The 26,015-nt window shown below is 42.0% G+C and overlaps 1 protein-coding gene and 2 long non-coding RNA genes across 3 annotated transcripts in view; all 3 read right to left on the bottom strand.

The window, feature by feature from the left end:
• The window catches only part of LOC123485617, a 3,557-nt gene extending 509 nt beyond the window's left edge, over nucleotides 1–3,048 (bottom strand). The window contains exons 1-3 of the long non-coding RNA XR_006659084.1: nucleotides 2,778–3,048; nucleotides 2,434–2,679; nucleotides 1,929–2,186 (exon numbers count right to left, since the gene is read on the bottom strand). This is a non-coding gene — a long non-coding RNA (uncharacterized LOC123485617). The remainder of the gene's footprint in view (nucleotides 1–1,928; nucleotides 2,187–2,433; nucleotides 2,680–2,777) is intronic.
• Nucleotides 1–25,449, bottom strand: part of LOC121561130 — a 27,893-nt gene extending 2,444 nt beyond the window's left edge. Inside the window, exons 1-7 of the mRNA XM_045216648.1 lie at nucleotides 25,406–25,449; nucleotides 24,877–25,143; nucleotides 23,898–24,155; nucleotides 23,555–23,800; nucleotides 23,050–23,307; nucleotides 21,201–21,545; nucleotides 20,833–21,102 (exon numbers count right to left, since the gene is read on the bottom strand). Coding sequence (XP_045072583.1) covers nucleotides 20,833–21,102; nucleotides 21,201–21,545; nucleotides 23,050–23,307; nucleotides 23,555–23,800; nucleotides 23,898–24,155; nucleotides 24,877–25,143; nucleotides 25,406–25,449 — 1,688 coding nt within the window. The remainder of the gene's footprint in view (nucleotides 1–20,832; nucleotides 21,103–21,200; nucleotides 21,546–23,049; nucleotides 23,308–23,554; nucleotides 23,801–23,897; nucleotides 24,156–24,876; nucleotides 25,144–25,405) is intronic.
• Nucleotides 7,836–13,101, bottom strand: LOC121564162. Its single transcript, XR_006659085.1, has 3 exons — nucleotides 13,026–13,101; nucleotides 8,646–9,033; nucleotides 7,836–8,117 (listed from the first exon to the last, which is right to left on the bottom strand). It is a non-coding gene; the product is annotated as an uncharacterized LOC121564162 (long non-coding RNA).
• Nucleotides 25,450–26,015: the final 566 nt, after the last annotated feature.

Below are 26,015 nucleotides of genomic sequence, written 5' to 3'. Positions count from 1 at the left end.
CTCCCAGGCGTTCCCCTTCAATTCCTGCCTCGCCTGGTTCACCAACTACTTCTCAGATAGAGTTCAATGTGTCAAATCGGAGGGCCTGTTGTCTGGACCTCTGGCAGTCTCTATGTGGGTGCCACAGGGTTCAATTTTCGGGCCGACTCTTTTCTCTGTGTATATTGTGGTATCGCGTCGAATGCTGGTGGGTATTGCTGTCGATCAAAGAATCCCCTTACGCTGTATCGTGTTTTAGAGACTTTTATTAAGACCACGAGGTTACAGCATAAGTTCACAGACCCGCGGAGATCTGGAGAAACAGTCCCAAATAAATCTTACTGTGTTCTGCCTCTCCGTCGTTGTCCCCCCTTATATATAGCCTTCCAAGATGTGGGTGGCTCCCTCTACTGTCCAATCCCCGTATCTACCACACACTTCCTGTGTCATATGTGGCGTCACACTAAAACCTTCCCTCTTGATCCCAAAAATCAACATTCTTTCAGTTCCATTTGAAACACATTTAACACCATCATCATGGTGTTGTCAATACACTACAATATCAATGATGTCGCTCTTGCTGCTGGTGACGCTCAGATCCACCTCTACGAAAACGACACCATTTTGTATACATCTGGCCCTTCATTGGACACTGTGTTAACAAACCTCCAAACAAGCTTCAATGCCATACAACACTGCTTCCGTAGCCTCCAACTGCTCTTAAACACTAGCAAAACTAAGTGCATGCTCTTCAACCGAACGCTGCTTACACCCGCCCGACTAGAATCACTACTCTCGGCGGGTCTGACCTAGAGTATGTGGACAACTACAAATACCTAGGTGTCTGGTTAGACCGTAAACTCTCCTTCCAGACTCACATTAAGCATCTCCAATCAAAAGTTAAATCTAGAATCGGCTTCCTATTTCGCAACAAAGCCTCCTTCACTCATGCTGCCAAACATGCCCTCGTAAAACGGACTATCCTACCGATCCTTGACTTCGGCGATGTCATTTACAAAATAGCCTCCAACACTCTACTCAGCAAATTGGATGTAGTCTATCACAGTGCCATCCGTTTTGTCACCAAAGCCTCATACACTACCCACCACTGTGACCTGTACGCTCTTGTTGGCTGGTCCTCACTACATGTTCGTCGTCAAACCCACTGGCTCCAGGTCATCTATAAATCACTGCTAGGCAAATCCCCACCTTATCTTAGCTCATTGGTCACCATAGCAACACCCACCCGTAGTATGCGCTCCAGCAGGTATATCTCACTGGTCATCCCCAAAGCCAACACCTCCTTTGGCCACCATTCCTTCCAGTTCTCTGCTGCTAATGACTGGAATGAACTGCAAAAATCTCTGAAGCTGGAGACTCTTATCTCCCTCACTAACTACGCATCAGTTGTCAGAGCAGCTTACCGATCACTGCACCTGTACACAGCCCATCTGTAATTAGCCCACCCAACTACCTCATCCCCATATTGTTATTTATTTTGCTCTTTTGCACCCCAGTATCTCTATTTGCACATCATCTTCTGCACATCTATCTCTCCAGTGTTAATACTAAATTGTAATTATTTTGCACTATGGCCTATTTTTTGCCTTACCTCCATAACTTACTACATTTGCACACACTGTATATATATTTTCTGTTGTATTTTTGACTTTATGTTTTGTTTTACCCCATATGTAACTCTGTGTTGTTGTTTTTATCGCACTGCTTTGCTTTATCTTGGCCAGGTCACAGTTGTAAATGAGAACTTGTTCTCAACTGGCCTACCTGGTTAAATAAAGGTGAAATAAATCAAATCAAAATTCCACTCCTAGGTGAGGTTAAAGTTAAGTGCATTAGACTAAGGTTAGGGTTAATGGTTAAATCAGTCAGAAAGTGGAGCGCCTCATAGTTCTATCCATTCTAGCAGGGTCAAAAAGTGCCAACTAAACCTGAGTTGGGAGACTCTGTCCAGAAGAGGCAGGATGCTCTCTATCTCCCCCGGTGGTATGGAGGTCCACAGCAGGTTGACTTTGACTTGGTGGCAGTGCTGCAGGGTAAAACACAGAGCAGTACAGTCCACTCTGTCCAGCTCTCTGCTGTTCAGGTTGATCCAATGGTCTGAAGACCTCAACAAACTGGACACACAGTCACTGGCTCTGCTGTCATAGATCTGTCTGATGGTGGACTTTACAAAGCTGGAACTGGACCTGAACAAACATGGAGAATGGATTGTTGTGGTTATGTCAAGGTTTTATAAAGGATAACTCACATAGCAACAACTGGCTGGATAGGACATTAATAATTAAAGTCTATAAATATTGAATAAAGATCTCTCACCTCTTGAATAAAACCCTAATGATATTACAGAGGATCACTCAGAACAACATGTCACTGGATATAAATAGTTATGTTCTTCTTTCTAGAAAGTCTGAATAGAGAAAGAAGTTCTCCCACCTCTTGAATATAACCCTTCCCAGAAAGGGGAGAAGATCTGAGATGTTCTTCTCTAGGAGCCTGTTCTTCCTGAGGTCCACAGTGATGCTGTGGGTTGAATGCTGCAGCAGAGAGAGAAGCACTTCCAGGTCCAGCCTGCAGGAGGTCAGGTCTCCACCAACCTTCTCCAGGAACCACTGAGTCAAGTCCTTGTCCTGAGCTTCATACACAACTACAGTCAGCTGCTGCAGAGTGTCTGAGTTCAGTCTAGGAGGTTGGAACATAAAGGCAGTCAGAAATATGAAGAAAAACACATGAATGAAGTTACTATTTCTACTTCTAAAAAACATCAGCTTCAGACTGACCTGAGAGAGAGAGGTCCCTGGTGACACAGCAGTGTGATGAGAGAGTGACCCTGGATCCAGAAGTCAGTCAGGTCCAGACACTGAACCCTCCAGAGTCTCAGCAGGGATGCCACACTACTCAGAGCCCTGGATAACACTCTCTGGTGGCTGGTTGCTCTTTAGGACCAGGGAGAACTCTGGGACAGTCAGTGGAGTAGCACCTCTCCCTGTCCTCCTAACCAGTCTGGACAGTTTCACTGCCATGCCCACATTCAGCCTGGAATGAAAAGACAAAACTCAAGTCACTTTAAACAGAGAAACCTTGTCAGATAAAATGCTCAATAGGAAAATAAACTATTCAATAGACCTGTGTAAGTTCTTCACTCTGTTTATCAGAACCTAACAGACAACTAGTCCATGCTCAAACCAGGTTGATTGAACTCCTCACTCACGGCTGTCCTACCAGACGGTTACCCTTCTCCTCTCCATAGGATACATGAGATTACCCTTCTCCTTTCCATAGGATACATGAGATTTAACAATGACATGTTCTGACAGAATGTCAACTTTCCCCTTTCTCCCCCCAGTAGATTTGCATTCACCCAGTTCTAATATGGTAACATGAATAAGGATTGTTTCAAGTTAGAACCCAACACCTGTAAAAGCTGTCTTACTGAACATACCTGAGCTTGTGTAAGCTTTGACTCATGTCTCACAATAAGTAAGGCTCCTTGGAGAGAGATCTTGCTGGGGGTAAGAGTGAGGTCCACTCTGGAGGCACAGCGACCCAGGACTCTCCCCACAGACCTGCAGGTTTTCCTGGGTAACTCTCCTCCCAGTGACAGGGTGGAGCCCAAGGCCTGGAGGAGAGGGCCAACTGCTGGTCCTCCTCTCTGGACCTCACAGGGACGGACTCACACACCCTCTGGAAGAACCTGTCATCATCACAGCTGAAACAGCAGGACACGGGGGGACATGAAATCAGACATTTAGGAGACAGTCCAAAAGTATTGGGACAGTGACACATTTTGGTTGTTTTGGCTCTGTACTCCAGCACTTTGACATGATACAATGACTATGAGGTTAAAGTTACAGCAATGTTTGTACATACAGTGCCTTGCATTAGTATTCAATCCCCTTACATATGTTTTATTGTGTTACAACCTGGAATTAAAATGGAATCAATTAGAATGTTTTTGTCAAGAAATTACTCAAAATACTCTGTAATGTCAAAGTGGAAGAACAAAAGATTAATGAAATATAAAACACTAATATACCTTGATTAGATTAGGTATTCTGAGTATAAACTTTCAGGTTTCATGTTACAAAACGTCTCAAAGATAAAATCCACAAGATTTCTAAAAGACAAATTTCTAGCATCACAAAATTTAAGAAAAATTCACAATATCTGTGTGACATTTAGTAATGCAACATTTGTTATGTCAAGAAATCTGAGTATAAATGTTACCAGATTCACCAACACTTGAAGATTTATATTACAATGTTTGTACAAGATAATAATCACTAGCATCACATAATCACTAACCACCACACATGTTCAGACTCACCTCAGCTGTGAGATGTAGGGCAGACACTGAAGGAAACTCCCCTCACTTCACTCTCTTCATCTGACCAGTCCTTCAGCTCTACTGGTGTCTTCTCTGGTTGGAGTTTCAGCACTTCTAGGAGGAGGGGGCCTTTCTCTTTGAGAGGTCTATGAACCAGACTGCAGGAGCTGACTGGTAAACTGGCTGTAATGCTGGAAGGACACTCCTGCCTGTTTGAGTCTCATAGTCCTTCACATGCGAGTACAGATCCAGCAGGAAATCACATTTCTGATTGTGATATACTTCAGACAGAAACAAACACTTTCTCTACAGTTGTTTGTATGGTTCCTCTCTCATGGAGAGCTGCTTGAAGACACAGATTCGGTAGGAATATCTTCTCTCTCCTTGTCCTCTCTATATTATCCTTTAGTAGAGGAAATCTGAACAAACAGTTTAAAACACAGATGATATACAGGTGAGTGATGAGGACTGATATGAGTAACAGGGTTGGGGAACTGAAAACCAATAGCACTTTATGACTCCATCTTTCTATAACAATACAACTATGAATTGGAATTTTGTTCAATTTCAATTCCTACTGACTTACAGTTGCTACAGCATCTTCATATGTGCATGTATTAAACAGATAAGGACGATGTAAAAACAGAAATACTATCTCCACCAGTTCAATGACACATGGACTCTTGTTGGATAAACTCCCTCACCTCAGCTGTGAGATATAGGGCAGACACTGAAGGAAACTCCTCACTTCACTCTCTTCATCTGACCAGTCCTTCAGCTCTACTGGTTTCTTCCCTGGTTGGAGTTTCAGCACTTCTAGGAGGAGGGGGAGGCCTTTCTCTCTGAGAGGTCTATGGACCAGACTGCAGGAGCTGACTGGTAAAGTGGTTTCAATGATGGAAGGACACACCTGGCTGATTGTTTCCTATTGTACTTCACATGTGAGTACAGATCCAGCAGGATGTCATATCTCTCAGTTTGATACACAGAGAACAGTGACAGCAGTGTGTTCACAGCTCTCTGGAAAGTTTCTCTGTGATCTAGTGCTGCTTGTAGACACAAATCTAGTAGGACTGCTTTCTCTTCTGTCTCCAGTCTTTCAGGGGATCCTCTCTGATGTTCTAGTGGGGTAAACCTGTGACCCATAAAACATAAGAATGTCTATGTTCAGATAGAAGCAGGGAGAATGTGACTGCTGCCTCTTTTACAGACTGAATACTGTTGTCATCATGTCTATCTTGTTGTGTTGTTGCAATGTCTTGTTTGTCTGTCTTAGCCATTTGATAGGTTGTCATTGGAAATGAGAACAATATGTTCTCAACTGACTTAAATAAATGAATAGTCACAAAGACATTGTGTAAATATATATTGGCTGTGAAACACTCACCTGAGTTTGTTGATATTAGGTAAACACTTTAAAATGGTTTTGCTGAGAGCTTCACTGAGAAGAGTTCTCTGACCCCAGTGTAGACAGAGATGAACCCTCTCTAGACTCTGCTTCATCACTTCTTCTGCTCTCTCAAACACTCGTCTTTCACCCTGGACTGGAAGGTGCAACTCATTTCCACAGAGACCAAGTAAGCTGGTGAAGTCCATCTCTGCCACACTGCTCAGCAAAGTTGTCCAGAGTTGACACAGCATTGAGGGGTCAGATGAATCACCAGAGGAGGGCCTTTAAAAGAGATTAGATTATAAATTAAATTATACAGATTATTTCAAAGTAGCATGACACAGAAGTGTTTATAACTAAGTATCTGAATGGAAGAGAATATAATATATATTGTTATAAAGATCAGTTGCTTCACCCCAATTTCTCTTTCTTTGACTGGATAATTGGAAATAAACTGGTGAATTAAATAACACAAATATATAACACAAATATTACCCAAGATGTCTGATATTCATTGAAGGGTCAGATGTATCATCAGAAAACAGATTGGACAAAAGTCTTGAGAAAGTTTGTTAATTTACAGAGAGATGCAACCTGATCTCAAATGGTAGACATTCAGCCATGATACAGCTGTGACAAACAAGGAATTAAAGGAGTTGCATGAATGGTTAGGTGATTACCAATCTTTCTTTAATTAGGTTAGTTTGTACACAGATAATAAACTTACCCAAGATGTCTGACATTCTTCAGAGAGCCCAGTATCAGCCTTACTCCTTGGTCTGACACAATGCAGTCGTTCAGGTCCAAGCCAACCTTTCTCTCTGCAGACTGACTGGTCACATAAGACACTGCACAGCACTGGTGAGGATCAAGATGTTCTCCACTCAGGTCTAGATGATAGTCCAGTTTGTCCAGGAGAAGGAGACAGGCCTCAGTAGACTGATGTTCATACAAGCACTGACACAAAAACAGAAGATCTATCTCAAACTCAGGAGCACCACCTTCTGCATGATCTTGGTTTTGTTTGAGATGGAAGAAATGTGTTCACCACTTCCTTGAAGAACCAATCTGACGTCTTCTTGATCTGTTGATCTGGAACTAGACCGTTTACCAATCTAATATTCCTCTCATTCAGAAGCCCACACAGGAAGGGAATCAAGTGTTTTGTGTGTTTCCATTCTTCAGTCTGGCACTTCTCTAGAACCGCTCTGATTTGATCTGGATTCTGTAAGAGCCAAAGGGCACCAAAGAACTCCTGCATTGTGTAGTGGAGAAATGCACAGTAAGTGTCTGACGCTGTGGGTGCAACCTTAACCATAAGTGCTCCCAAGAACGCAAAATGGACACTGCTTTCTTCACAGCTCAGTGTTGTCAAGTTCATGTTTTTTTCATTTGTTGCATGAAAAGCTATTTCTGCCAAAGACAATATTTTCTCTCTGTTTTCTTTGAGATAATTGTCGATATCCTTAAGTCGTATGCCACTGTGTTGTTTGATGCACTGACGGAGGACGTTGCTGTGCATTTCAGTTATAGTGCATGTCTGTTTAGAAGCCTCTGAGGTAGGGAAATAAATGCAGGTAACCACCATCAGTGCATACATTGGGACATGGCACAGACTGAACAACTCTAGGTTGTTTAACACACTGCTCAAGGAGTCAGGATCAGCACTCAGCATCTCTGTTAAGTAAGCCCTGATGGATGCATCACTGAACCCTTTCACCTCCACTCTGAACCAGTCTGCGGGCCAGTCTGTCAGGAAGTCTTCAGATTGATCTGGTCTGCATGTGGTCACAATCTTTGCATCAGGGAGGAGGTTCTCCATAAGTTCCTTTACTACCGACAGAGAGGAGAGGGTCTGTGATTCCATCAAATATGATGACAACGTTTTCAGAGTTCTCCTTAATATCCTGTAACACTTCTTCTTTACTTTTTTGGGCTCACTGTACATGTTAAAGAGAAGGTCCTCCAGGCTCATGGGTTTTCTGTGTGAAATGTCTCTCACGTCAAAATAAAACATGTAATCTAGTTCTCTGTGATCTTTCTCTGCCCAGAGGTTCAACATTTGATGGGCGACTGTTGTTTTCCAATTCCAGGTTTTCCAAAAAGGAGGATTTTTTTTCTCATGTGTCCTAAGCAGGTCAGCAGGGGATGTTTCCTGTTTGGCCGTGGGGATGAAGCTCTTTAGCTTTTTAGGGCGAGCTTTCTTGCATCTTTTGCTCTTCACTTTAATTTTGGAGAGAGATGAATGCAAATCTGTATCTAACACAAGAGGGGTGTAAGATAAAGTCCCCTCATTTCTACATGTCTCTGGTAGGAGACTACAGCTTTGTTTCCATGCACCATTTGTGATCTTCCGTGCTTTACATTTCAGCTGTGTCTGATATCCGTGACAGGGTTTTGAACCTAAAATAAGGGTATTAAGGGAAGAGAGAGTAAATGCACTTTGCAAACAAATCAAAGCCAATCTAAAGGACTAGAGAAAATCAGGACAGAAAGCTACAAGGATACACTAGTAGATCTTTGTAGATTGAAGGTGCTCTTTTGGGGCTAAATGGTCATCAAAAGCAAGAAGAACCAAGGGGCACTAAAAACAAAGTTAAAATGCCTGTATTATGATGGCATGTTCAATAGAACAATATGTATAAAAACTCTGATGCTTTTCAGCGTAGCCTTCATCAGGGAGGACAATGACAAATCTCTATTGAACATGCCATTATAATAAAGGCATTTTTACTTCACCGAAGAGTGCATTGGTCGCACTTATTTTTGATGAACAATCTAAAAGGTACATTAACCCCTTTCAATATGCGCTTCAAATAGCTTCGCCAGCACCATGGAACCAAAGGAATAGTGCCTAAAGTACAAACCCTGTCTATAAGCTAATTGTATACTATATAGTGTATACTAAGAGGATACCATACGATCACTTACCAACAAGGTAGTCTGTCATCTCTGGGTCTTCCTTAAAGGGGAAGCAGCTGATCCATTGCTGTAAGTCAGCGTCGTCTAAGGTCCTCTTCCTTGTGATGTGTAGAATTTTCAGCAACTCATAGCATGCAGCCTCTCCTTTGACCGAGACCCAGTCCAGTATGTTTCTGGTTTGTTCAGAACAGTCAACTTGAGCCTCAATTTTACTGACTTGCTCCCCGTGAAGAATCTTGCACTGGAACAGGTTTTCCACAATGAGGGGAAGATTCTGGAGCCTTCCGATGAGACGTAGCCTTCCATTTGTAATGTACTCTAAAGCAGATTGTCTTGCAGAAGCCATGTCCCAGGTTGTTTCTGCAGCATCACTGGTATGTTTCAACACGTAGGATCTCTGGAAGACGAAAGTACATAGTCAGTTAATAGTAGAACAGTTAAATAATGATTAGGTTTATTCATTCAATTAAACTTTTTAGCCCATGTAAACAAAACATACACCAACTAAATGTGAATGTATCTATTACAATGGCGTAAAACAAGAATATAAACTCTGCAAAAAAGAGACCCTGTCTTTCAAAGATAATTCATAGAAATCCAAATAACTTCACAGATCTTCATTGTAAAGGGTTTAAACACTGTTTCCCATGCTTGTTCAATGAACCATAAACAATTAATTTACATGCACCTGTGAAACGGTCGTTAAGACACTAACATCTTACAGACGGTAGGCAATTAAGGTCACAGTTTTGAAAATTTAGGACACTAAAGAGGCCTTTCTACTGACTCTGAAAAACACCAAAAGAAAGATGCCCAGGGTCCTTGCTCATCTGCATGAACGTGCCTTAGGCATGCTGCAAGGAGGCATGAGGACTGCAGATGTGGCCAGGGCAATACATTGCAATGTCCGTACTGTGAGACGCCTAAGACAGCGCTAAAGGGAGACAGGACGGACAGCTGAAAATCCTTGCAGTGGCAGACCACGTGTAACAACACCTGCACAGGATCGGTACATCCGAACATCACACCTGCAAGACAGGTACAGGATGGCAACAACAACTGCCCGAGTTACACCAGGAACACACAATCCTTCCATCAGTGCTCAGACTGTCCGCAATAGGCTGAGAGAGGCTGGACTGAGGGCTTGTAGGCCTGTTGTAAGGCAGGTCCTCCACCAGACATCACCGGCAACAACGTCGCCTAGGGGCACAAACCCACCGTCTCTGCCCGGTGTCGGGGGGTACTGTCACGGATTCTGCCGAGACTGCCCTTCCTTCTGGCTCGGGCAGGCCTCGGTGTTCGTCGTCACCAGAGTACTAGCTGCTGCCGCTCTATGTTCTATATTTCTATGTTCATTTGATTGTTGTCTGTTGTTGCGCACCTGTTCCCCATTATGTTAGTTTGTCCTCCCTATTTAACCTGTTCCCCATTATGTTAGTTTGTCCTCCCTATTTAACCTGTTCCCCATTATGTTAGTTTGTCCTCCCTATTTAACCTGTTCCCCATTATGTTAGTTTGCCCTCACTATTTAACCTGTTCCCCATTATGTTAGTTTGTCCTCCCTATTTAACCTGTTCCCCATTATGTTAGTTTGTCCTCCCTATTTAACCTGTTCCCCATTATGTTAGTTTGTCCTCCCTATTTAACCTGTTCCCCATTATGTTAGTTTGTCCTCCCTATTTAACCTGTTCCCCATTATGTTAGTTTGTCCTCCCTATTTAACCTGTTCCCCATTATGTTAGTTTGTCCTCCCTATTTAACCTGTTCCCCATTATGTTAGTTTGTCCTCCCTATTTAACCTGTTCCCCATTATGTTAGTTTGTCCTCCCTATTTATCCTGTTCCCCATTATGTTAGTTTGTCTGCCTATTTAACCTGTTCCCCATTATGTTAGTTTGTCCTCCCTATTTAACCTGTTCCCCATTATGTTAGTTTGTCCTCCTATTTAACCTGTTCCCCATTATGTTAGTTTGTCCTCCCTATTTAACCTGTTCCCCATTATGTTAGTTTGTCCTCCTTATTTAACCTGTTCCCCATTATGTTAGTTTGTCCTCCCTATTTAACATGTTCCCCATTATGTTAGTTTGTCCTCCCTATTTAACATGTTCCCCATTATGTTAGTTTGTCCTCCCTATTTAACCTGTTCCCCATTATGTTAGTTTATCCTCCCTATTTAACCTGTTCCCCATTATGTTAGTTTGTCCTCCCTATTTAACCTGTTCCCCATTATGTTAGTTTGTCCTCCCTATTTAACCTGTTCCCCATTATGTTAGTTTGTCCTCCCTATTTAACATGTTCCCCATTATGTTAGTTTGTCCTCCCTATTTAACCTGTTCCCCATTATGTTAGTTTGTCCTCCCTATTTAACCTGTTCCCCATTATGTTAGTTTGTCCTCCCTATTTAACCTGTTCCCCATTATGTTAGTTTGTCCTCCCTATTTAACCTGTTCCCCATTATGTTAGTTTGTCCTCCCTATTTAACCTGTTCCCCATTATGTTAGTTTGTCCTCCCTATTTAACCTGTTCCCCATTATGTTAGTTTGTATTATTAAAAAATGTATTGTTTCATTCACACTGTTGGAGCTCGGAGCTGAAGTATTTCACTGACGCAACTACATCTGTGCATGTGACTAAATCAAGATCTAATCAGAGGCGTTGCCTATATCCCTGTTCAGATCTAATCAGAGGTGTTGCCTATATCCCTGTCCAGATCTAATCAGAGGCGTTGCCTATAGCCCTGTTCAGATCTAATCAGAGGCGTTGCCTATATCCCTGTTCAGATCTAATCAGAGGTGTTGCCTATAGCCCTGTCCAGATCTAATCAGAGGTGTTGCCTATATCCCTGTCCAGATCTAATCAGAGGCGTTGCCTATAGCCCTGTTCAGATCTAATCAGAGGCGTTGCCTATATCCCTGTCCAGATCTAATCAGGGCGTTGCCTATATCCCTGTCCAGATCTAATCAGAGGCGTTGCCTATATCCCTGTCCAGATCTAATCAGAGGTGTTGCCTATATCCCTGTCCAGATCTAATCAGAGGCGTTGCCTATATCCCTGTCCAGATCTAATCAGAGGCGTTGCCTATATCCCTGTCCAGATCTAATCAGAGGCGTTGCCTATAGCCCTGTTCAGACAGGATACGTTTTACTGGGAGAGCTCAGGTCATGTAATTATGTGCACGAGCACAAATCACCACATCTGTAATTTTCCAATGGACATGTCTATTAATCTGTTCCTGCTTTTACTTCCTGGCATGGGTCTCCACTAACCGGTTCCCCCTGCACATTGACTCTGTACCAGTACCCCCTGTATATAACCTCCCTACTGTTATTTCATTTTACTACTGCTCTTTAATTATTTGCTCTTTTTATATTTTTTCTTAAAAACTGCATTGTTGGTTAAGGGCTTGTAAGTGATTTGAGGATATACCGCTCTGATTCAACCATGGGACCAGCTCAAGCGTTGTAGCTAAACTGCCTAGGCAGAAGGCAAGCGGTCTGAAGCAGATCATGAGCGAATGCCAGAATAAGACAACCATCTAGCCTGCTAGCTAACGTTAGCATATAAGATACACCTCATCGTGTTCATACATAGGTGACATAGCTAGCCGGTCAGGTTGAAGATGGTTAGATCAAGACATGCGGAACCATTAGGAAAAAAGCTAATTAATGGGACCAGCGCCATTGCTGGATTCTACAAGATAAGCGTTGAAAAGGTGACCAGCGGTCGGGAAACACTCCAAACGGCTGCCAGTCCACCCATTATGGCATCATTGACTTGAATGGAGACGACCTTCTATTCATTCTTATTTATATACTTACCCCTATATAGGACGCTGCGCATGCGCGCATTGGCGTCCTTGGTGGCTACAGTGCAAAGTCTGGAAAATAACTGCCAACATTTTGTAGGCAGATAGGATACTTGTTTCCCAAAATCCTGTTACTGAATATCGATCATCCATAACTCCTTATCCATTGGTCCGGATTATATCATGTGTGTATATCTGTAGACCTTTATAGAAACCGTCTGAACCGAACTTTTCTCCAAACCGGCACCTTGCCTGAGTTAGACTGCGCGCAAGACGCGCTTCCACGTCTCCTACCACAGCCAAGTTATAGGTGCCGGTTTGGAGAAAAGTTCGGTTATATTAGGAAACAAATCAAACTAGACTGTAAATGTGTTGGCATTTCCTCTAGACAACTACATCTACTAGACAGCAGGAACTTCTCATCCTAATGTTGACTCGCTTTGACAGTTGGTCAGACTCTCAAGTCTAGTCTAGACCAGCTAAAATGTAGTAAGTAGGGCCTAACCTTCATTTAACACGTTATTATGATCGATTGTTAGAAAACCCTTACCACGTTATTATGACCGATTGTTAGAAAACCCTTACCTCGAGTCCCCGCTGCAGTGACCTGGTGTGTAGCTATACCTATTTTACTTCACTTATACTTCCGTGTATAAAAACATTATTGGGGCGCGTTCAGCAAGAAGCAACGTTTTGGAACGTTCAGATAGAAATACACTATGTAGGACAAACATGCCTCAGACATTTAGAATAAGGAATCACTTCCGCTCTATTCATGGCATTTCTATCGGCAACATTTCGACAACATTTGGCTACTGAACGTGGTTTTAATGTACTAATCACCAGCAGGAGAGCTTTCTCATACTTTCCAGGTGTGTATTCAATCGTGCACATCGTAGCTAAACGTTTTACAACAAAAACGAGCGTTTCTCACTGGACAAGTTCAGGTTAGTCCCTCCCTGTTTCGTCCGGTTTGTTTCCGTTTGGTTCCTGATGAATATACCCCAAAGCAAAGTTCAGTCGCCAAACGTTGTCGAATGTTTCAGATATAGTTACCACATATAGAGCCGACCTGATTTCTTATTCTAAATGTCAGAGAGACATGTTTGTTCATAGTAGAGGCCTATATCTACCTGAACGTTAAAAACCGTTGGGTCCTGCTCAGCGAACATGCCCAAGTTAGTTTAGTCCCGGGCAATGACTATAATTTCATTCATGCATGATGAATGAAGCTGCTCGGTTGGTCGGTCTATTAAAAGCTATAGGAATTATAATCTTAATGATGTGAGTGTCTCTCATGTTCTTTCTAGTTGCTGGAAGTTTGAATGCCAACTGACAGTTTGCAGGGGTTTTCTAGGCTTGCTCACCATCTGACGACGAAAGGGTGAGGATATCAACATAATATCAGTTTATAAACATACATCTATCGCATTTATCGGTAAAGATAACAAGTTAGAACTTCGAAGTTGCCGTTCCCAAGAAATTGAACGTTCCAAAAGGAGATTCCGTTGACGTCATTTACCTAATATGGTGCTCCGCTATGTCTGTCTCCAGAGGTCAGAGATTGATTAGACATCATAGTCTTATAGTCCTTGCTACCATATAGTCTGATAGTCCCAGCTACCATATAGTCTGATAGTCCTAGCTACCATATAGTCTTATAGTCCTAGCTACCATATAGTCTGATAGTCCCAGCTACCATATAGTCTGATAGTCCTAGCTACCATATAGTCTTATAGTCCTAGCTACCATATAGTCTGATAGTCCCTAGCTACCATATAGTCTGATAGTCCTAGCTACCATATAGTCTTATAGTCCTAGCTACCATATAGTCTGATAGTCCTAGCTACCATATAGTCTGATAGTCCTAGCTACCATATAGTCTGATAGTCCTAGCTACCATATAGTCTGATAGTCCTAGCTACCATATAGTCTGATAGTCCTAGCTACCATATAGTCTTATAGTCCTAGCTACCATATAGTCTGATAGTCCTAGCTACCATATAGTCTGATAGTCCTAGCTACCATATAGTCTGATAGTCCTAGCTACCATATAGTCTTATAGTCCTAGCTACCATATAGTCTGATAGTCCTAGCTACCATATAGTCTGATAGTCCTAGATACCATATAGTCTGATAGTCCTAGCTACCATATAGTCTTATAGTCCTAGCTACCATATAGTATGATAGTCCTAGCTACCATATAGTGTGATAGTCCTAGCTACCATACAGTCTGATAGTCCTAGCTACCATATAGTGTGATAGTCCTAGCTACCATATAGTGTGATAGTCCTAGCTACCATATAGTCTTATAGTCCTAGCTACCATATAGTCTGATAGTCATAGCTACCATATAGTGTGATAGTCCTAGCTACCATATAGTCTGATAGTCCTAGCTACCATATAGTCTGATAGTTCTAGCTACCATATAGTCTTATAGTCCTAGCTACCATATAGTCTGATAGTCCTGGCTACCATATAGTCTGATAGTCCTAGCTACCATATAGTCTGATAGTCCTAGCTACCATACAGTCTGATAGTCCTAGCTACCATATAGTCTTATAGTCCTAGCTACCATATAGTCTGATAGTCCTAGCTACCAGATAGTCTTATAGTCCTAGCTACCAGATAGTCTGATAGTCCTAGCTACCATATAGTCTTATAGTCATAGCTACCATATAGTCTGATAGTCCTGGCTACCATATAGTCTGATAGTCCTAGCTACCATATAGTCTGATAGTCCTAGCTACCATACAGTCTGATAGTCCTAGCTACCATATAGTCTTATAGTCCTAGCTACCATATAGTCTGATAGTCCTAGCTACCAGATAGTCTTATAGTCCTAGCTACCAGATAGTCTGATAGTCCTAGCTACCATATAGTCTTATAGTCATAGCTACCATATAGTCTGATAGTCCTAGCTACCATATAGTCTGATTGTCATAACTACCATATAGTCTGATAGTCATAGCTACCATATAGTCTGATAGTCCTAGCTACCATACAGTCTGATAGACCTAACTACCATATAGTCTTATAGGCCTAGCTACCATATAGTCTTATAGGCCTAGCTACCATATAGTGTGATAGTCCTAGCTACCATATAGTCTGATAGTCCTAGCTACCAGATAGTCTGATAGTCCTAGCTGCCATACAGTCTAATAGACCCAGCTACCATATAGTCTTATAGTCCTAGCTACCATATAGTCTGATAGTCCTAGCTACCATATAGTCTTATAGTCCTAGCTACCATATAGTCTTATAGTCCTAGCTACCATATAGTCTGATAGTTCTAGCTACCATATAGTCTGATAGTCCTAGCTACCATATAGTCTGATAGTCCTAGCTACCATATAGTCTGATAGTCATAGCTATTATATAGCCTTATAGTCCTAGTTACCATATTTTCTGATAGTCCTAGCTACCATATAGTCTGATAGTCCTAGCTAAGTTTATCCAGGTTGTCACCGGGATAGGAGAGTTGTGGTAAACTAAACCAGGTTGTCACCGGGAACGGAGAGTTGTAGTTAACTAACCCTTTAATCTAACTAACCTTAACCCTAACCCCTAGCCTAGCTAACGTTAGCATTAGCCACAACACATTTTAATTCGTAACATATTGTACATATAATAATAATATAATATGCCATTTAGCAGATGCTTTTATCCAAAGCGACTTACAGTCATGCATGCATACATTTTTACGTATGGGTGGTCCCGGGGATCGAACCCACTACCCTGGCTTTACAAGCGCTCTACCAATTGAGCTACAGAGGACCATATTGGAGAATTGTTACATATTCATAACATATACGAATTGTAATTCATTACATATCATATGAAATGGGTAATGGACATCCACAAATTAATACCTACCACAATAAAATGGAGAGTCTCGGATTTACATCAAGAATAATATGAAATACTCTTGAGACCAAGTTGGACAGCGGGAAGCGGAATCACAATCCATGTTGAAAGCGGAGGAGGGTAGGCTATATCATCGTTTCAGGAGATCAAAGAAATTCTGCAAAATCCAAATAAACTGAAACGGAAGTAGACTTCGGCTAAACTGTCAAAGTCTTGTGGTTATTGTGGCAGGTTATTTATTAGCTCTTGTTGAGAGTGACCATGTATGAAGGCTAGTGTCTCTCGTGTTCTTTCTAGTTGCTGGAAGTTTGAATGCCAACTGATAGTTTGCAGGGGTTTTCTAGGCTTGCTCACCATCTGACGAGGAAAGGGTGAGGATATCAACATAATATCAGTTCATAAACATACATCTAAGCATTTATCAGTAAAGATAACAAGTTAGAACTTCGAAGTTGCCGTTCCCAAGAAATGGAACGTTCCAAAAGGAGATTCCGTTGACGTCATTGACCTAATATGGTGCATCCTGGTAAATGGGCGGGGCCCGGCTATCCCGAGATGGGCGTGCCAGTGGGAGATGCGTCATTTACCCAGTCAAAACAGTAAACTTTCGGGAGGTTTGTCTGTTTAATATCAGAAAAGAAAGCATCATACATGTTTGGTTTTCTTTTATTTGTATAGAGACAAGTACAAACACATTGACACATTGAAGGTTCTAAGCTAACATATGGAATTGTTTTAAGATGTTCTTACCAAAGATCATTTAGCTTTTTGATTTGGAATTTTAGGACCCCTTTAGGTATAAAAACAAATATGTAAAAAATGTATTTGATAAAAATTGAATTAGTCCTTTACTACTATAGCCCATAGAAACACTTTGAATAACACATTAATAAATGGCAAAAAAAGACAGTCAAAAAATAAATCATAAGGAATAAGGTTTGGAAGTGTCTGTGCTATATCTAGTGGATATTAGAAAGCTCAGGAAATATATATATATCATATATTTACACATATTATACCCCTTTTTATTGTTATTCTGTTACTTAGACAGAGACCACCATCTTGTTTGGACGCTACAGACGTTTCCTCAGATGCGGAAGGCTGCCATTGGTGCATGTAGTGGATTGAGACGCAGCCCATGCATATATCTATCATAAACTGATGGATTTTGACAGGGATGTTTTTATTCTGTTACTTAGATTGATGCCTAGTTGTATCAATAGACTCTAGGGGGGGTTTAAAGACATGCTCCGGTAGTTTGGAGACTAAGAAATTATTTTTTTTACCTCCCACTTTGGGCTGGATGTTTCAATGTGTAGTTCTTACATGTATAATCTATGAGCAGAAATAGGGTCTTACCTCAATTAGCAATAAAATCCCTAGTTTGAAAGCGACTTTTCTTCAAGCTGTGCCACGCCTTTTCCCCTACATTTCCCCCCACATGAGCCAGCCCCTTTGCAGTTTGAGTTCTAGCCAATGAGCTTCAGCCCCTCACATTTGAGTGACAGCTAGCAAGAGGCCTACCCAGCATAGCGAGAGAGGGAGACCAATGATGTGGTGCACATATCTGCACATATGTGACATAGTATGCAATTATCGGGGACCACTTTTGGCTCCTGAGTGCTACTTTCAGCGCTACTGTCTAAAAAGTATAAAAAAAGTATCAGAGAATGTCTTTAATGGGTCTGTTGATAAGACAGTAGTTTAAACATGATTGAACTGTTGCAGCTGTAGCAACCAGTTCTGTTGATATAGCAACACAGTAGTTTATACATCATTTACACTAGTTGACCTACTGTATGTCTGTCTAACAGTATTACAGTACCATGTAGTTGACCTACTGTATGTCTGTCTAACAGTATTACAGTACCATGTAGTTGACCTACTGTATGTCTGTCTAACAGTATTACAGTACCATGTAGTTGACCTACTGTATGTCTGTCTAACTGAGTATTACAGTACCATGTAGTTGACCTACTGTATGTCTGTCTAACAGTATTACAGTACCATGTAGTTGACCAACTGTATGTCTGTCTAACAGTATTACAGTACCATGTAGTTGACCTACTGTATGTCTGTCTAACAGTATTACAGTACCATGTAGTTGACCTACTGTATGTCTGTCTAACAGTATTACAGTACCATGTAGTTGACCTACTGTATGTCTGTCTAACAGTATTACAGTACCATGTAGTTGACCTACTGTATGTCTGTCTAACAGTATTACAGTACCATGTAGTTGACCTACTGTATGTCTGTCTAACAGTATTACAGTACCATGTAGTTGACCTACTGTATGTCTGTCTAACAGTATTACAGTACCATGTAGTTGACCTACTGTATGTCTGTCTAACAGTATTACAGTACCATGTAGTTGACCTACTGTATGTCTGTCTAACAGTATTACAGTACCATGTAGTTGACCTACTGTATGTCTGTCTAACAGTATTACAGTACCATGTAGTTGACCTACTGTATGTCTGTCTAACAGTATTACAGTACCATGTAGTTGACCTACTGTATGTCTGTCTAACAGTATTACAGTACCATGTAGTTGACCTACTGTATGTCTGTCTAACAGTATTACAGTACCATGTAGTTGACCTACTGTATGTCTGTCTAACAGTATTACAGTACCATGTAGTTGACCTACTGTATGTCTGTCTAACAGTATTACAGTACCATGTAGTTGACCTACTGTATGTCTGTCTAACAGTATTACAGTACCATGTAGTTGACCTACTGTATGTCTGTCTAACTGAGTATTACAGTACCATGTAGTTGACCTACTGTATATCTGTCTAACAGTATTACAGTACCATGTAGTTGACCTACTGTATGTCTGTCTAACAGTATTACAGTGCCATGTAGTTGACCTACTGTATGTCTGTCTAACAGTATTACAGTACCATGTAGTTGACCTACTGTATGTCTGTCTAACAGTATTACAGTACCATGTAGTTGACCTACTGTATGTCTGTCTAACAGTATTACAGTACCATGTAGTTGACCTACTGTATGTCTGTCTAACAGTATTACAGTACCATGTAGTTGACCTACTGTATGTCTGTCTAACTGAGTATTACAGTACCATGTAGTTGACCTACTGTATGTCTGTCTAACAGTATTACAGTACCATGTAGTTGACCTACTGTATGTCTGTCTAACTGAGTATTACAGTACCATGTAGTTGACCTACTGTATGTCTGTCTAACAGTATTACAGTACCATGTAGTTGACCTACTGTATGTCTGTCTAACAGTATTACAGTACCATGTAGTTGACCTACTGTATGTCTGTCTAACAGTATTACAGTACCATGTAGTTGACCTACTGTATGTCTGTCTAACTGAGTATTACAGTACCATGTAGTTGACCTACTGTATGTCTGTCTAACTGAGTATTACAGTACCATGTAGTTGACCTACTGTATGTCTGTCTATTAGTATTACAGTACCATGTAGTTGACCTACTGTATGTCTGTCTAACAGTATTACAGTACCATGTAGTTGACCTACTGTATGTCTGTCTAACAGTATTACAGTACAATGTAGATATTAATAAAACAAGGTATACCATTCATTTCTTTAAAAAATTAGATACAAAATAATGTATGAATATATAAAGTATTTACACACAAACTGTTAGTGGTCAATACAACTACATATTCCTATCCAATGTTATAATACACATGTTCCTGTGTTTTTAAGGACCTGAGTGACAACACATGTAAGACGTCTGTCCACCAGATGATACATTCCTGTCCCTAAGACTATTTTTCTGGACTCAGATCAATCAGTGTAATTTTGAACCAGCCTTTTATATACATTGACCACATTATACTGTCATTATACAACATTATCTTCACCAGATCTCAAACCAGCCTTCTACACTGACCACAATATACTGTCATTATACAACATTATCTTCACCAGATCTCAAACCTCTTGTCTGTCAGGAAGGGTCTTCTGTCCTGGATTCTGTTGTTGAAGAGTCTGTAGAGAAGAACATTACTATTATTAATAATTATTACAACATTAGACAACAGATCTCCATCCTCCAACAGTTGCTCCCAGCAACAGAGACTCCCATATGATCTCACACACACACACACGCTCTGCTCACCGTCACACACACCCTTACCGTACGGTGTGTATTGAAGTGTTGGTGGAGACCAGTTGGAGTATTCTGTCAGTCAGAGCATCAGTGATGTCATTATGACTCAGGCTACAACAGAGAGAGAGAGAGAGAGAGAGAGAGAGAGAGAGAGAGAGAGAGAGAGAGAGAGAGAGAGAGAGAGAGAATAGAGGAAGAGAGAGAGAGAGAGACAGACAGACAGACGGACAGAGAGAGAGAGAGAGAGAGAGACAGAACACAAGTGATCAGACATTTGTCATGTAGTCACACACACACACACACACACACACACACACACACACACACACACACACACACACACACACACACACACACACACACACACACACACACACACACACACACACACAGAGTGAAAGCCACTCACTCCAGGACTTGTACTTTGTGCAGGTGTGTGATCAGGGCCTGTAGGTGGTGGTCTGTGAGTTGACAGTGGCTGAGGTCCAGTTCTGACAGCCCCTCTGAGTGTTCCAGAACCAGGGCCAGAGATCCACAGGCCTTCTGGTCCAGCCTGGTCTCACTGAGGTCCAGCTCTCCATCCAGGGCTCTGCACAGGGACTCTGCGTGCCTCAGCACCCCCTCTTCAATCCCCTCACACACAAGGTCCAGCAGCTGACGTAGCAGAGCTTTGCTGGGGCTGACAGGACAAGAGGCAGAGATAACATTATGACACAGAGTAGGTCTAACTCCTACTGATGAACTAGTTGGTTAAATGTTTGTCTTTGTGTGTCTAACCTCAGCTTGACAATATGCAGGATGGGAAGCAGCTCCCTCAGTGCTCTGTCCTCCACCTCACAGTCTCTTAGGATGATCTGCACCTGGTTCTGGACCAGCTGGGTGCTGTGTTGGTTCTGCTTCAGAACAGAGTGGATGGCCCTGCAGTGGTCAGTGGTCAGACACAGAGCTTCCTCCTGGTCCTGAGCTGACAGGTCAACAGAGGAGGAGCAGGAGAAGTCCAGCCTGTAGTGCAGAGACCTGAGCAACCATACTGCTGTTGGTGGTGGTGGTGGTGGTGCCCCCTGCTGGATCTGAGAGGCAGCACAGCACTGGAGGAAACTCAGCAGTAACCTCCTGTCAACACTACAGAGAGAGAGAGAGAGAGAGAGAGAGAGACAGATAGAGAGAGAGAGAGAGAGAGAGAGAGAGAGAGAGACAGAAACAGAGAGACAGCGAGGGAGAGCGAGAGAGACAGAGAGAGAGAGAGACATAGAGAGAGAGACAGAGAGAGAGAGAGAGACAGAGAGAGAGAAAGACAGAAACAGAGAGACAGCGAGGGAGAGCGAGAGAGAGACAGAGAGAGACAGAGAGAGAGAGAGACAGAGACAGAGAGAGAGAGAGACAGAGAGAGAGAGAGACAGAGAGAGAAAGAGCCGTTAAATTCTATAACCACTTAAAAGGAAGCGATTCCCAAACCTTCCATAACAAAGCCATCACCTACAGAGAGATGAACTTGGAGAAGAGTCCCCTAAGTAAGCTTGTCCTGGGGCTCTGTTCACAAACACAAACAGACCCCACACAGCCCCAGGATAACAACAACAACAACACAACTAGACCCAACCAAATCATGAGAAAACAAAAAGAGAATTACTTGACACATTGGAAAGAACAAACAAAAAAACAGAGCAAACTAGAATGCTATTTGGCCCTAAACAGAGAGTACACAGTGGCAGAATACCTGACCACTGTGACTGACCCAAACTTAAGGAAAGCTTTGACTATGTACAGACTCAGTGAGCATAGCCTTGCTATTGAGAAAGGCCGCCGTAGGCAGACCTGGCTCTCAAGAGAAGACAGGCTATGTGCACACTGCCCACAAAATGAGGTGGAAACTGAGCTGCACTTCCTAACCTCCTGCCAAATGTATGACCATATTAGAGACACATATTTCCCTCAGATTACAGCGATCCACAAAGAATTAGAAAACAAACCCAATTTTGATAAACTCCCTTATCTACTGGGTGAAAAACCACAGTGTGCCATCACAGCTGCACGATTTGTGACCTGTTGCCACAAGAAAAGGGCAACCAGTGAAGAACAAACACCATTGTAAATACAACCCATATTTATGTTTATTTATTTTCCCATTTGTACTTTAACTATTTGCACATTGTTACAACACTGTATATATACATAATATGACATTTGAAATGTCTTTATTCTTTTGAAACTTCTGAGTGTAATGTTTACTGTTAATATTTATTGTTTATTTCACTTTTGTTTACTATCTACTTCACTTGCTTTGACAATGTTAACACACGTTTCCCATGCCAATAAAGCCCTTAAATTGAATTGAATTGAATTGAATTGAGAGAGAGAGAGACAGAGAGAGAGAGAGCGACCGAGAGAGACAGAGACCGAGAGAGACAGACAGAGACTTATTTAAACACCATCACACATTAAAACACTGATGAACACACTACAACTCTGTTTGTCATGTCAACTCCCAGGCGTTCCCCTTCAATTCCACCCCTAGGTGAGGTTAAGGTTTAGTGCATTAGACTAAGGTTAGGGTTAGTGGTTAAATCAGTCAGAAAATGGAAAGCCTCATATCAATTTTAGCAAGGTTAAAGAGAGCCAACTAAACCTGAGTTGGGAGACTCTGTCCAGAAGAGGCAGGATGCTCTCTATCTCCCCCGGTGGTATGGAGGTCCACAGCAGGTTGACTTTGACTTGGTGGCAGTGCTGCAGGGTAAAACACAGAGCAGTACAGTCCACTCTGTCCAGCTCTCTGCTGTTCAGGTTGATCCAATGGTCTGAAGACCTCAACAAACTGGACACACAGTCACTGGCTCTGCTGTCATAGATCTGTCTGATGGTGGACTTTACAAAGCTGGAACTGGACCTGAACAAACATGGAGAATGGATTGTTGTGGTTATGTCAAGGTTTCATAAAGGATAACTCACATAGCAACAACTGGCTGGACAGGACATTAATAATTAAAGTCTATAAATATTGAATAAAGATCTCTCACCTCTTGAATAAAACCCTAATGATATTACAGAGGATCACTCAGAATAACATGTCACTGGATATAAATAGTTATGTTCTTCTTTCTAGAAAGTCTGAATAGAGAAAGAAGTTCTCCCACCTCTTGAATATAACCCTTCCCAGAAAGGGGAGAAGATCTGAGATGTTCTTCTCTAGGAGCCTGTTCTTCCTGAGGTCCACAGTGATGTTGTGGGTTGAATGCTGCAGCAGAGAGAGAAGCACTTCCAGGTCCAGCCTGCAGGAGGTCAGGTCTCCACCAACCTTCTCCAGGAACCACTGAGTCAAGTCCTTGTCCTGAGCTTCATACACAACTACAGTCAGCTGCTGCAGAGTGTCTGAGTTCAGTCTAGGAGGTTGGAACATAAAGGCAGTCAGAAATATGAAGAAAAACACATGAATGAAGTTCCTATTTCTACTTCTAAAAACATCAGCTTCAGACTGACCTGAGAGAGAGAGGTCCCTGGTGACACAGCAGTGTGATGAGAGAGTGACCCTGGATCCAGAAGTCAGTCAGGTCCAGACACTGAACCCTCCAGAGTCTCAGCAGGGATGCCACACTACTCAGAGCCCTGGATAACACTCTCTCTGGTGGCTGGTTGCTCTTTAGGACCAGGGAGAGCTCTGGGACAGTCAGTGGAGTAGCACCTCTCCCTGTCCTCCTAACCAGTCTGGACAGTTTCACTGCCATGCCCACATTCAGCCTGGAATGAAAAGACAAAACTCAAGTCACTTTAAACAGAGAAACCTTGTCAGATAAAATGCTCAATAGGAAGATAAACTATTCAATAGACCAGTGTAAATTCTTCACTCTGTTTGTCAGAACCTAACGGACAACTAGTCCATGCTCAAACCAGGTTTATTCACTCACTGGGTCAAACAGCTGAAAGGACCAAGACATGTTTACACAAGCACATATATTTAGGCGGAGTCTCTAACCTTGCACCTCTGGACAGCCAATACATCTCTGTTGCTAGGCAGGAACTGAAGTGGGGACTGTTCCTCCTCACTTCATCTGACCTGACCTCGGCCCGAACTCCTCCCTCCTCCCTAACTTACGGCTGTCCTACACTGAAACCAGATGGTTACCCTTCTCCTCTCCATAGGATACATGAGAACACCCTTCTCCTCTCCATAGGATACATGAGATTACCCTTCTCCTCTCCATAGGATACATGAGATTACCCTTCTCCTCTCCATAGGATACATGAGATTACCCTTCTCCTCTCCATAGGATACATGAGATTACCCTTCTCCTCTCCATAGGATACATGAGATTTAACAATGACATGTTCTGACAGAATGTCAACTTTCCCCTTTCTCCCCCAGTAGATTTCCATTCACCCAGTTCTAATATGGTAACATGAATAAGGATTGTTTCAAGTTAGAACCCAACACCTGTAAAAGCTGTCTTACTGAACATACCTGAGCTTGTGTAGCTTTGACTCATGTCTCACAATAAGTAAGGCTCCTTGGAGAGAGATCTTGCTGGGGGTAAGAGTGAGGTCCACTCTGGAGGCACAGAGACCCAGGACTCTCCCCACAGACCTGCAGGTTTTCCTGGGTAACTCTCCTCCCAGTGACAGGGTGGAGCCCAAGGCCTGGAGGAGAGAGGCCAACTGCTGGTCCTCCTCTCCGGACCTCACAGGGACGGACTCACACACCCTCTGGAAGAACCTGTCATCATCACAGCTGAAACAGCAAAACATGGGGGGACATGAAATCAGACATTTAGGAGACAGTCCAAAAGTATTGGGACAGTGACACATTTTGTGTTGTTTTGGCTCTGTACTCCAGCACTTTGACATGATACAATGACTATGAGGTTAAAGTTACAGCAATGTTTGTACATACAGTGCCTTGCATTAGTATTCAATCCCCTTGCATACTTTTTATTGTGTTACAACCTGGAATTAAAATGGATTCAATTAGAATGTTTTTGTCAAGAAATTACTCAAAATACTCTGTAATGTCAAAGTGGAAGAACAACTCTAACATTAGTTAAAGATTAATGAAAAATAAAACACTGATATACCTTGATTACATAAGTATTGACTAAATACAGGTTAGAAACACCTAACATGTATTGACTGTTCATGTAGAAATTCCATGATTACAGATAATCCAGAATGAATCGTGAATCATGATGAGTGAGAAAGTTAGAGGCATAAATATCATATCAGCCAAGACGTGCTAACCTCTCACCATTACAATAACAGGTAGGGGTTAGCATTTTATATCATACCCCCAAGACATGCTAACCTCTCATCATTACACTAACAGGTAGGGGTTAGCATTTTATATCATACCCCCAAGACATGCTAACCTCTCACCATTACACTAACAGGTAGGGGTTAGCATTTTATATCATACCCCCAAGACATGCTAACCTCTCACCATTACAATAACAGGTAGGGGTTAGCATTTTATATCACACCCCCAAGACATGCTAACCTCTCACCATTACACTAACAGGTAGGGGTTAGCATTTTATATCATACCCCCAAGACATGCTAACCTCTCACCATTACAATAACAGGGAGGGATTAGGATTTTATATCATA

The sequence above is a fragment of the Coregonus clupeaformis genome, unplaced genomic scaffold, assembly GCF_020615455.1.
Source record: "Coregonus clupeaformis isolate EN_2021a unplaced genomic scaffold, ASM2061545v1 scaf0767, whole genome shotgun sequence".
Lineage (NCBI taxonomy): Eukaryota > Metazoa > Chordata > Actinopteri > Salmoniformes > Salmonidae > Coregonus > Coregonus clupeaformis.
The sequence above is the reverse complement of the archived record's forward strand: the minus strand, read 5'-3'. Positions and strand labels throughout refer to the sequence as shown.